General features: G+C 46.4%; 1 protein-coding gene across 1 annotated transcript; it reads left to right on the forward strand.

Moving 5' to 3' along the window:
- Positions 1-538: 538 nt before the first annotated feature.
- On the forward strand, positions 539-6,080 carry LOC119357937 (putative disease resistance protein RGA3). Its single transcript, XM_037624700.1, has 4 exons — positions 539-821; positions 940-5,127; positions 5,293-5,406; positions 5,795-6,080. The coding sequence occupies exons 2-3, from the start codon at positions 975-977 to the stop codon at positions 5,400-5,402; spliced, it is 4,263 nt and encodes a 1,420-aa protein (XP_037480597.1). The 5' UTR covers positions 539-821; positions 940-974; the 3' UTR covers positions 5,403-5,406; positions 5,795-6,080.
- Positions 6,081-13,435: the final 7,355 nt, after the last annotated feature.

Raw genomic sequence — 13,435 nt, forward strand, 5'->3', positions numbered from 1 at the left:
GAGAGAATATAGTTACGAAATAGATTTAGAGCACAGCTTGTAAATAGGTGCGAGTGTGCGACCAACTGGGTGCTGATGCTGAGGCTGATGGCATGCCATTGGTAGCACGCTTGTAGTGCACAAAACCAATGTCATGACTGACGAAACTGAAAAGTTAAACACTTTCTTCCTTGTATTAGGTGACAAGCATGTGACTGCTCACATGATGCATCAAACGTAGCATCTGAAACAAAATTATCTTCCTGCCTGCTCACTTGATGCTACAAATGTAGTATCTGAAACAAAATTATTTTCTTAGCTGCAAGCGGACGTTTTGTAATGGCGGTGCACGCTGTCTCAGACGGCTGTCGGCTCCTCGGTGTAGCCATTTGATTGCTTTATTAAAGCTTGCATCGCTAATGGCAAGATTTAATATATTTTTCTCTCATGTTTGGTTCGCGAACAGATCTCAGGCTACATACGACCGTTGTATATTGGAGAGCTCAAACTATACTCGTCCCGCTCACAACATTTCTCTTCTCAACTCAGGCATCCAAAAGCTTCAACATCTCAGAAAAGTCTCCAAACTCCGGACTAGAGCCTGCCTACAGCCCCGCCCACGCATCCGTTCAGCGCCGGCCACGATAACTTCACCGGAGTCGCCTCCTGCTTCTGCGCCACGTCGCCGGCACCGACAAGGCTCTGAATCTGCTGCTGCTGCTGCTACCGCCGATACAATGCTGGAGCTGGCGCCGACGTGCCTGTGAGGACCACGTCTTCCTCGCTGCTGCTGCTGCTGCGTTGCTGGTTCCTCGGTGCTGATCAGGGGCGAGCTCGTGAAGGTAACTATGGCTGCAATATTGGATTTTGACTTGTAATTTGTTCAAGAACAGATCCCAAGCTCTACCTATAGTCCTATACACGTCTTGCTCACACCATTCTCTTCATTAATTTCTGCAGTACCTGTGTTGGAGGAGTTTCTTTCGAGCATTCCAATGGCGGAGCTGGTGGCTACCATGGCCATCCGGCCGCTGGTGTCCATGCTGAGGGACAAGGCATCCAGCTACCTCCTTGACCAGTACAATGTGATGGAGGGAATGGAGGAGCAGCACAAAATTCTCAAGCGCAGGCTTCCTATCATCTTCGACATCATCACTGACATCGAGCAGGCCACGGTCCGAGAAGGGCCGAAAGCCTGGCTTGAGGAGCTCACGACAGTGGCCTATGAGGCAAATGAAGTCTTTGACGAATTCAAGTATGAAGCACTCCGCCGTGAAGCAAAGAAGAAGGGGCACTACAAGGAGCTTGGCTTCGATGTGATAAAACTGTTCCCTACGCACAACCGTATTGTGTTCCGTTACAAGATGGGTCGCAAGCTTTGCAGGATTCTTCAAGATATCAATGTCCTCATCGCGGAGATGCATGACTTTGGGTTGAGGCAGACATTCTTGGTGTCCAATCAGTTAGGGCAGACTCCGGTGTCCAAGGAGTGGAGGCAGACAGATTATGTCATCATTGACCCAAAAGAAATTGCCAGAAGATCCAGACACGAAGATAAGAATAATATCATCGACATGCTACTTGGTCAAGCTGGCAATGCAGATCTCGCAGTAGTTCCCATTGTTGGAATGGGGGGCCTTGGAAAGACCACATTAGCGCAACTCATATACAATGAACCTGAAATTCAGAAGCATTTTCCATTGCAGCTCTGGGTCTGCGTCTCTGATACCTTTGATGTGAATTTGGTGGCTAAGAGTATAGTTGAAGCATCCCCCAAGAAAAATCATGATACAGACAAACCACCACTGGATAGACTTCAAAAACTGGTGAGTGGGCAGAGGTATCTCCTTGTATTGGATGATGTTTGGAACAGAGAGGTCCACAAGTGGGAAAGCCTGAAGGCTTGTCTTCATCACGGTGGCAGTGGTAGTGCAGTGTTGACAACAACCCGTGATAAACAAGTTGCTGAAATTATGGGTGCAGATAGGGCAGCCTACAATCTCAATGCTTTGGAGGATTACTTCATAAAGGAAATTATTGTAGATAGAGCATTCAGTTCAGAGAATGAAAAGCCTCCCGAGCTACTCGAGATGGTTGGTGAGATTGTGAAGAGATGTCGTGGCTCTCCTTTAGCTGCAACTGCACTGGGCTCTGTACTTCGTACCAAGACCAGCGTAGAAGAATGGAAGGCTGTATCATCTAGCAGCATTTGCACCGAGGGAACTGGAATTTTGTCAATACTAATGCTTTGCTACAATGAGTTGCCATCACACCTGAAGGAGTGCTTTGCTTTCTGTGCTCTGTTTCCCAAAAATTACCAGATTGATGTGAAGAAGTTGATCCATCTATGGATTGCAAATGGCTTGATCCCAGAACACAAAGAAGATAGTCTTGAAACCATTGGAAAACATATTTTCAATGAGCTGGCCTCAAGGTCATTCTTTCTGGACATAGAGGAAAGTATAGACATCTATGGGTATTATTCAACTACATGTAAAATCCATGATCTTATGCATGCTATCGCAATGTCTGTTATGAAAAAGCTATCTGTTGTTGCAACCGACGAACCAAGTCAAATCCAATGTCTTCCAGATACTACTCGGCATTTATTTTTGTCACGTGACGAAGCAGAAGGTAGATTCTTCTCACGTGAGGAAACAAAAGGTATTTTGAATGAGTCTCTGCAGAAAAGATCCCCTGTTATCCGAACACTAATATGTGATAGTTTTTCGGGAAGCTCATTGAAGCATCTGTCAAATTACAAGTCTTTGCGTGTCTTGAAGCTCCATATAGGGAGAGAATACTTTCTACCAAAACCAAAGTATTTGCGTTACCTAAGGTACCTTGATCTCTCCAACAGTTATATCAAAGCACTTCCTGAAGATATAAGTATTCTGTATAACCTTCAAATGTTGGACCTTTCCAACTGCTTTCATCTTGGTCGACTCCCAAGGCAAATGAAGTATATGACTTCCTTGCGTCACCTCTACACTCATGGATGTCCGAAGTTGGAGAGCATGCCTCCAGAACTCGGAAGCCTCACTAAGCTGCAGACACTTACATGTTTTGTAGCAGCAGTTACTAGCCCTGATTGTAGTGATGTTGCAGAGCTGCTTTATTTAAACCTTTGTGGTCAGCTAGAGGTATGTCAGGTAGAGAATGTTATAGATGCAGAGGCAAAAGTTCTAAACCTTGGAAACAAGAAGGATCTCAGAGAACTGACACTAAGATGGAATTCTGTTTGTGACAGCAAGGTGCTCGACAATTTCAAACCACATGGTGGGCTGCAGGTTCTGAAGATATATTCCTATGGAGGAAAGTGCATGGGTATGTTGCAAAACATGGTTGAGATCCATCTTTTTCGTTGTGAAAGATTGCAATGTTTGTTCAGATGTGATACATCCTTCACTTTTCCAAAACTGAAAGTGCTTATGCTAGAAGATTTGTTTGGTTTTGAGAGATGGTGGGAAATAGATGAGAGGCAAGAAGAACCGAGAATATTTCCTGTGCTTGAGAAGTTGTTTATTAGTAATTGTGGAAAGTTGGTAGCATTACCTGAAGCACCATTGTTGCAAGGACCTTGTGATGAAGGTGGTTATACATTGGCACGCTCAGCATTTCCTGCCCTAAAGGTGCTCAAAATGAAGAACTTGGAGAGCTTTCAGAGATGGGATGCAGTCAAAGAGACTCAAGGTGAACACATAGTGTTTCCTTGGCTAGAGGAACTATCAATTGAGGAATGCCCAGAGCTGACAGCATTACCTGAAGCACCATTGCTTCAAGAACCATGTAGTGGAGGTGGTTATAGATCGGTACGCTCAGCGTTTCCTGCCCTCAAGGTGCTCAAAATGAAAGACTTGGAGAGCTTTCAGAGGTGGGATGGAGTCGAAGGGACATTGTTTCCTCAGCTTGAGAAACTGTCAGTTCAGAAGTGCCCAAAGATGATAGATTTACCTCAAGCACCAAAACTCATTGTGTTGGAAGTTGAAGATGGCAAGCAAGAGATCTTTCATTTTGTAGACAGATATTTGTCTTCATTGACAAATCTGATTCTGAAGCTAGAAAACATAGAAACAACATCAGAAGCTGAGTGCACTTCAATTGTACCAGTGGACATCAAGGAGAGAAGGAACCAGGAATCCCCTCTTACAGTTATGAAGCTAAGATGTTGCAACTCATTCTTTGGAGTAGATGCACTAGAGCCGTGGGACTATTTTGTGCATCTTGAAGAGTTGGAAATTAATAGTTGCGATGTGCTCATCTACTGGCCAGAGAAAGTGTTTGACAGGTTGGTATCCTTGAGGAGATTAGTGATTAAAAATTGCAAAAATCTGATTGGATACACACAAGCTCCTCTTGAGCCATTGGCGTCCGAAAGGAGTCAGCACCTGAGAGGTCTGGAGTTTCTTAGATTACAATTTTGTGCAAGTTTGGTCGAGATGTTCAATGTCCCGACATCACTCAAGAGCATTTCTATTTGGGACTGCCCGAAGCTTGAGTACATATTTCGCAAGCAGCAGGGCATGTCAGAGTTGGTCCAAGGATCTTCTTGCAGTGAGGAAATCATGCCTGCAGCTGTATCAGAGTTGCCATCCTCACCCATGAATCAGTTTTGTCCATGCCTAGAAGATCTAACTTTAATAAGATGTGAAAGCTTACCAGCGGTTCTAAATCTGCCTGCATCCTTAAAGACCTTAGGAATTGATGGCTGCAGTAGTATTCAAGTCCTATCATGCCAGCTGGGTGGGCTCCAGAAACCAGAAGTCACTACTTCCATAAGCAGAAGTCCTATCATGCCAGAGCCAGAGCATTTACTTCCTCCCCATCTCGAATCTCTATCAATATGGGACTGTGCTGGCATGTTGGGTGGGACTCTCTGTCTGCCTGCACCCCTCAAGAGACTAGACATTATTGGCAACAGTGGGTTGACATCGCTGGAGTGTCTGTCAGGAGAACGCCCCCCATCGCTGGAAGCCCTTTATCTTGAAAGATGCGGTACCCTGGCATTCCTGCCAAATGAGCCACAAGCATACAGGTCTCTCTTGTTTCTTGAAATTAGAGGCTGCCCTGCTATAAAGAAGCTCCCTAGATGCCTGCAGCAGCAACTGGGAAGCATCAACTACAAACGACTAGATGCCTGTTATGAAGGTATGCTTGCAGCATGTCCAGATGCAGTCATCCATTCCATTAAATCTACCACACCAGCATGTCTGTACAAGTTTGTTCTCCATTATTTTACTTTCGTACGGCATAAATTTTTATGTTACATTAGTTAGTACGTGTTTGTTCTGATGCCATTTGCGATATGTGCAGTGATGGCACTTAAACCAAAGACATGGAAGTTGATGCCAAGGCTAGTCCGTGAGCGGAGGAAGGCCGCTCGACAAGCCAGAGAGTGCCAGCAATCCGCCATGCAGGAGTAAACAGGTCAGAAACCACGTAGAAACGGCATGGATTTTGATTCCTCTGAACAATGTACAACATCATGTCGTCACTGTGATCAATAGGCTTTGTTGAGCTTTGGCCTCTACCTTGTTGAGATATTTGTAACACAAATCAAACGGATTTCCCTGGTTCAGTAGAAGTTAGGATAATATACTCACATGTGTGTCGGCGAGCTATCTATGTATTTGTCTGTTTTTTCTTTGCTTAGTTAACTGAGAAGACACTAGCCTTTAACTTGTTCAAGAAACTTTTTCAACTGTGGCTTTATCTGTGGATTTTCTTGGATGATGATAGGCCTGATACCTGGTTGTTGCTCTGCTCTGCTAGGGGAATGGCATGTGATTGCTTCTACAACTTAACTGTGCTGCAGGCACTCTTGGCCGAGAACTGTCGGAGCCTGCAGTTTAGGGCTGGCGACTGCTTGGCGTCGAGCCGAGCATCTTTGAATCGACATCCTAGGCGGAGAGGATCTCATCTTGATCTGGTTTGCTGCTGCCCAGTCAAGCAGAGGAAAACAGGGAAGAAACAACGTAGAAAGGGCATGGTAGTTTCTTTTATTTTTCTTCAGAAATTGTACCAATTTATGTCACGATTGTTATCTGCTCCCTTAAACTCTTATCATTTTCTTGTTAAAGATTCAGATACTTGCCATGTTTAGTAGAAGCTGGGGTACTTGTAATGTGAGCTATATATGTCTTGTTTCAGCCTCGTTGCTTTAGTTCAGAAGATGATGGCTTTTAACTTGTCCAGATGGTACTGCAGTAGTATTAAACTGTGATTTGTTTATTTGCTCCGGTGCCTTTTCCAAATCAAGTACGAGCTGGGAAAGGCTGAGGTGGTGTTGAACTTCCTGGCCCTGCTTGCTTGATGAGAAGTTTTACCGGCATATAGTGAGGTGCGGGAGCGGGATGGATGCCATCATCTCTGGATTATGCAGATATAATATACAGACAATTAAGCAGCAGTTTCATCTTCTGTATGAGAGGCATTTCCCCTCCTGTGTAAGATGGTTAAGCAGCAGCAGCAGGTGTTAGTCAGGCCAGCAATTGTTGAATGTGATGGCCTATTTACCAACAAACTTACTATAACCTGCTGCTTAACAGTTTCATGTGGCAAGGAGTGACAGTTAAAGTGCTGTGGTGGTACTGAAACTGTATGTTTGCCTGTGGAGGAATGAATTTCAGTTTCAGAATTTGTGATCTACTCCTATCTACGTATGTATGTACTAACTAGTTTCAGCTTCGTTTAGTTCTGGTTGAGTAAACAGTGTTGTTTGACCTTTTAACTTGTTCAGAACACAACACCTGCTATCTGAACCGTGATTTTGTTTTTCTACCTGTCCGATGCTTGTGTGTACAAATCAAGTACTAGTACAAGTTGGCGAGAGAAAAAGCTCAGATCCGTGAACTGTTTGGTTCTGTCTCCTGTATATCAAATGAGTGATTTGTTCATGGACATTTCACCAGGTTTAGTAAGACTTGAGGATATGTACTCACACTTGTGAGCTGTCTGTGTGTCTCAGCATCATTTTTTTTTTTTTGAGGAAAGGCCACAGCCAAGACATTATTAATTTTATTTTTGAAAAGGATGATAGCCCTCGGCTTTTGCATCAGAATGATGCATGCAGCCTAATATACGGATTGGAGAATCACACTAAATTCAGATTGGAGAATAGATTGGACATCAGCAACCAACATGTGGTTACCATGGATTCTGGCATGTGCCGCAAGCCCTGATCAAAACAGAACGGAAGTTCCTCATCAGACCTCTAGCATCAGCAATGATAGGAAACAGAGTGGACTGGTTCTGCAATTGATCAGTTTCAATGCATGAGGGGCAATTATATTTTTTTTCTTAGCTCTGAAAGGCCATAGCAAGAACATATTTTTTGTACGAACATCTGCACTACATGGGTCAAGTAGGTTCTGCAACCAGTCCTTTCCAGTATTCTGAAACTTTTCCTCGCCTGGTAATCCCCAAATATCCCTCATTTCCTTCCTTAGTGCTCTACTCTTTTTTTGCATGATATAGTAGCAAGAAATGCATCTTCTTCTTCGTTGCCGCAAATAATAAATGTGCTGTACTTTTCCGGAGTACGTTTCCGTTTGTTCTTCTTTGTAGCTAAAGTGCCAGTAGCAACTCTCCACCCAAAGACTCTGATTTTTGGTGGGACTTTTGCCTTCGAGATGATGTCCCAAATGACCGGATTATTCGCATCACAAGTGGAACTCGAGGCTGGTGGGTCGGGTTATCTTAAGATTGAATCAATGTTTGAGCGTCATATTATTAGGTTGAGAAGACAGTGATTAGCCTTCAACTTGTTGAGAAACTTTGTTGTACGGCTTCAGTGCTGGTTACTAGGGAGATAGATGTTGGGGGTTTCTGAGTAAATGGCTGAATCGGCCTTTTGCAGAAGGTAATACAGGTTCAACTCGTTGATAAACTTTGCTGATGGTGGCTCAGGGAGGACGGGCGGCGTGCGGCAGCATTGCCGGCCGCTGCTGGTTGCGTGAGTGGAAAGAAGAAGAAAGAAGAGGGATTTTACTGAAACTGGAGAAAAAAAAGGTCGGTCAATTGACCCATAGGTGCTTCTTAGTGCAGGCGTTCGCTGGGCCGTCCCTCCCAGCAAACGTTCGCCGGTTAACAATACCGATCTATGTTTCATCTAATTTGGTCCAAATTCGATGTAATGTGTCCGTGATAATTCCGGGGGAGAGGATGTGGATATTGGATTACCCTGTTTCTGGAGTTTTGTGGCACATACATACTGTAAGTGCATCATCGTCTATTGGCGGACTGATTCAGTTTCTCTTCCCAACATTGCTGCTGCTACATGCATCGCGCGTAGGAGTAAACATAGCCATGGGTGCATAGCATAGAAATCCAATCAATGCACTGAAACACATATGGCAAGTGGATACATGTCGACACTGTATAATAATCATCATTCGCATACAACACGTGCAATCCAAATAGAGTAGTAATGGAACATCACAATCACCCTGTTTCCGGAGGTAGATATCACATTAAAGTTTGTTGCTCGACGAGCACAACGTACACAGCCTTACAAATTACTTTATGAATATAAGTATGCTTGGTGGTAGAACAATTGAAACGCAGACCGATGGATCAATCCAACCTGAATACAGGAAGACAGGGGAACGAGACACCCAGCCATGACTTGAGTTTTTTTTTAACGAACCATGACTTGAGTAGCCACACCACAATTTGTAGCTGGAGAACTTGAGGAACAATCATACCTGCTGCTTCTCCACGGAGATCAGATGCTTCAAGGCCGGCGTCGAGGTCGAGACTGGCTGCAAGCTACGCCTCCTCCGCACAGGTCGCGGTGGAGAATTCGCCGCCGCCATGTTCGCCGCCTACTGCGCCGATGAGGGCTTGGGGTGCCAGCTGACGGCGCCCTATTCGCCGCGGCGGAACGGCGTCGTAGAACGATGCAACCAGACCATCGTTGCTGCGGTGAGATGCCTCATGAAGGCGAAGGGGGTGCCGGCGAGATTCTAGGGAAAGGCGGTGGCCACCGCCGTCTATCTCCTCAATCGATCACCTATGAAGAGCGTGGATGGCAAGACTCCCTACGAGGTATGGCATGGGCATAAACCTAATGAGGATCACTTGCGTGTTTTCGGCTGCGTAGCGCATGTCAAGGTGGTGAAGCTGCACGCCGCCAAGCTCGACGACCGGAGCACTCCCATGGTGTTCCTGGGATGTGAGCCTGGAACGGCGGGGTATCGTGTCTATGACCCAGTCCGCAACTGTGTACAAGTGTCTCGTGACGTCGTCTTCGACGAGGCCGCACGGTGGGACTGGGAGAGCAAGGGAGCAGATCCGGTGGCCGTGGAGTTCACCGTCGACACCTACTCCTACACGATGACATGGCCGGCGGCACCGTCTTCATCAAGTGGAGGCGCTCTAAAAGCGGCGAGCGTGGGCTGCGAAAGCGTTGCCCCTGGGACGGCCTCGCCAGGCCCAGTGGAAACGCAGCCGCCGAGCCCAGAGCCCACCTCGGAGCAGGGCGGGGTTGCAGGCGCCTCCCATGCCAATGATGACGAGGCGCCACAACCACGTCATCCCATGACGACCCGTGCACGAGACGGAGTTGTACAGCCGAATCGGCAGTACGAGGACTATGTTATGCTTGCCCACGATGACGAGCTCTACCTCGGCGAGATTGATGAGCCCAAGATGTTCGCTGAAGCCGAGGGGGAGGGAATCTGGCGCCGCGCCATGGATGAGAAGATGGCCTCAATCGTCTCCAACAACACCTGGTGCCTAGTTGATTTCCCTGCAGGCCACAAGTCGATCGGGCTCAAATGGGTGTACAAACTCAAGCGCGATGCGAACGGCGACATCCAGAAACACAAGGCGCGTCTGGTGGCTAAGGGCTACGTCCAGAGGCAGGGAGTCGACTTCGAGGAAGTGTTCGCTCATGTGGCGAGCCGTGCGGTTGCTGATTGCGCTCGCCGCGCACGAGGGATGGCAAGTTCACCACATGGACGTCAAAAGCGCCTTCCAAAACGGCAATCTGAAGGAGGAGGTGTACGTCGCGCAGCCGCCGGGCTACGTCGTCGAGGGCCAGGAGCACAAGGTGCTCCGCCTCGACAAGGCTCTCTATGGGCTGCGGCAAGCGCCGCACGCGTGGAACGCGAAGCTCGACCGCTGCCTGCTGGGCCTCGGTTTCAACAGGAGCCCAGCGGAGCACGCCGTCTATGGACGGGGAATGGGGGCGGCGCGCCTGCTCATCGGCGTGTACGTCGATGACCTGATCATCACCGGCAACAACCACGTCGAGATCGGCAAATTCAAGATGGAGATGCAGAAGCTCTTCTACATGAGCGATCTGGGTCTGCTGAGCTTCTACCTCGGCATTGAACTGAAGCAGACGACGAATGGCATCTCCCTCAACCAGGCAGTGTACGCTGGCAAGAGCATCTAGAAAGCCGGTCTGCTGGGCTGTAACCCGTGTCACACTCCTATGGAGCTGCGGTTCAAATTCAGCAGGGTGAGCACAGCTCCGGCCACGGACGAGAAGGCGTACAGAAGCGGCGTGGGCATTTTGATGTTGGCCAGATCGAGTAATATGGAGTAATCAAGCTGATCGAGCGTGATCGAGCGTAATCAAGCTGATCGAGCGTGACAGATTGATGTTGGCCAGCCGGCTAGCTAGCTGTTGACCATTTTGATTAGTAACGTAATACATGTGCTAATAGTTAATTCATTGGCTTATGTGTCCAGGTTTAATGGATACCGTAAAACGGAGGCATACATTGACTTGGTCAATCAACTGTCTTTGGGTCATTACGTAGGTTGGAATGTTGGGGTGGGGCCCATGGCTTCATTCACACGAGCCATGTCAGGCATAGCCATGGAGAGAATACTTAAGTACTGTGGACTATTCGAACACGTGATAAAGGTTGATCTGAAGCCCACGCCAACGGCAGAGGAAGCCCAAGGAAGAGGCTTGATGAGCACCAAGTACCAGCTTGTCCTCGCTGCAGCAAAGGAGCTCGGCCTGCTCGATCAAATATACAATATGTATTAATTTTTTAAGTTGTTAGTAGATATCAATTTTAGGTTAGTGCATTTTATCACTGATTTTAGGTTAGTTGATCGATTTAGTGCATTTTATGTTTGTTGCATTTTAGGTTAGTGCATTTTATGTTAGTGGAGAGGAAAAAGTAAAATAAGGAAAAGGAAAATAAGTAGAGAAAGAAGGAGAAGAAGAAGGAGAAGACGAGGAGAGGAAGAAGAGGAAGAAGAAGAAAAAAAGAGGAGAAGAAGAAGGAATAGAGGAGCTTCTTCTCCTTTTTTTCTCCTCTTTTTTTTTCTTCTTCTTCTTAATTTTTATCGGGAACGAGGGTGTCGAGGACCGCCGAGGGGTCGAGGGTCGGGAACTAGGGTAGAGGGTCGAGGGTCGTTAAGGCGTCAAGGGTCGAGGGTTTCAGGGTCGAGGGTTCGAGGGTTCTGTAGGGTCGAGGGTCGAGGGTTCCAAGGTCGTCTAGGGGTCGAGGGTTCCAGGGTCGTCGAGGGTTCGAGGGGTCGAGGATCGCCGAGGGGTCGAGAGAGGTTTCCTAGTGTCAAAGTATTGAAGAAATCCATGGCTTCATCATTAGCCGGAAGTAACCAGGGCATGACGAAGTCCTCCAAAATTATTTTGGAATGGTGTCCCGGATAGGATAATTTGCCTTTTTGTATTAATTTCAGCAAAGGCATTCCAAATAACGATATTTGGAAGGTTCTTACTGAACTTTGTACCAAAAAGCGAATTATCCTATCTAGGACTCCGTTCCAAAATAACTTTGGAGAGCTTCGTACCATCATGCAATTGTTACTTTCGCCTAATGATGAAGACATGGTTTTGTTGAATCCTTTGACACTACGCAACCTCCCGACCCCTCAGCGATCCTCTCGAACATGAGAGGAAGAAGAGGATCGCCGAGGGGTCGAGGGTTCCAGGGTCGTCGAGGGTTCGAGGGGTCGAGGATCGCCGAGGGGTCAAGAGAGGTTTCCTAGTGTCAAAGTATTGAAGAAATCCATGGCTTCATCATTAGCCAGAAGTAACCAGGGCATGAAGAAGTCCTCCAAAATTATTTTGGAATGGTGTCCCGGATAGGATAATTTGCCTTCTTGTATGAATTTCAGCAAAGGCCTTCCAAATAACGATATTTGGAAGGTTCTTGCTGAATTTTGTACCAAAAAGCAAATTATCCTATCTAGGACTCCGTTCCAAAATAACTTTGGAGAGCTTCATACCATCATGCACATGTTACTTTCGCCTAATGATGAAGACATGGTTTTGTTGAATCCTTTGACACTAGGCAACCTCCTGACCCCTCGACGATGCTCTCGAACATGAGAGGAAGAAGAGGATCGCCGAGGGGTCGAGGGTTCTAGGGTCGTCGAGGGTTCGAGGGGTCGAGAGAGGTTTCCTAGTGTCAAAGTATTGAAGAAATCCATGGCTTCATCATTAGCCAGAAGTAACCAGGGCATGACGAAGTCCTCCAAAATTATTTTGGAATGGTGTCCCGGATAGGATAATTTGCCTTCTTGTATGAATTTCAGCAAAGGCCTTCCAAATAACGATATTTGGAAGGTTCTTGCTGAACTTTGTACCAAAAAGCGAATTATCCTATCTAGGACTCCGTTCCAAAATAACTTTGGAGAGGTTCGTACCATCATGCACATGTTACTTTCGCCTAATGATGAAGACATGGTTTTGTTGAATCCTTTGACACTAGGCAACCTCCCGACCCCTCGGCGATGCTCTCGAAAATGAGAGGAAGAAGAGGATAAAAAAAGAAGAGGAAGAAAAAAAAAGAGGAGAAGAAAGAATAGAGGAGTTCTTCTCCTCTATTCTTTCTTCTCCTCTTTTTTTCTTCTTCTTTCTCTTTTTTTTATCGGGAACGAGGGTCGTCGAAGGACATAGATGTAGTGTCGTCGTTGTCTATATATACCCCCTCCCGATAGCTTACTATGATTAGGTAGCTAGTTCTATGTTTGGCACTAATATATCCATCTGTCATGTTTGAATAATAATTGCCATGTTGTCAATATTTATAGAAACTATGGACACCGCCCTAGACGAAGCAAAAGAAGCGTTGTCGAGGGACATAATCGCAGAAGGAAGTGATGCCATCTCGTTGTTTCTCAACGAAACCGATGGTCTGGAAGGAGAGGGTGAACAAGCTGGCTACGGTGACCTAATGCCGGTGCAAGAAGAAGAACATGAGGACGGCTCCAGTGACCCAATGCCGGTGCAAGAAGGAGACCGTGATGACGGCTCCGGTGACCAAACCGAGTCCGGCCAGGTATATATATTAGTTAAGCCTATGCTAACTAGCTGATTGATGCATTCATTGTTTTGGTATGTACACATATTAATTAAGTCTTTGTTCTTTTTTCTAGCCCTTCGGATCGAGCACAACTTCGGTAAAGAGACGAGGCCCGAAGAAAAAGTTGAGCTCGGATGAAAAGTTTGAGATCATAGCAA

Source organism: Triticum dicoccoides, chromosome 1A, assembly GCF_002162155.2.
Source record: "Triticum dicoccoides isolate Atlit2015 ecotype Zavitan chromosome 1A, WEW_v2.0, whole genome shotgun sequence".
In the NCBI taxonomy this organism is placed as follows: Eukaryota; Viridiplantae; Streptophyta; class Magnoliopsida; order Poales; family Poaceae; genus Triticum; species Triticum dicoccoides.

Excerpts from the sequence above, each read along its gene's own strand:
- LOC119357937 (XM_037624700.1), top strand. The coding sequence starts at position 975 with ATGGCGGAGCTGGTGGCTACCATGGCCATCCGGCCGCTGGTGTCCATG. Across the intron at positions 5,128-5,292 it reads ACTAGATGCCTGTTATGAAG|TGATGGCACTTAAACCAAAG; the intron begins GTATGCTTGCAG and ends CGATATGTGCAG.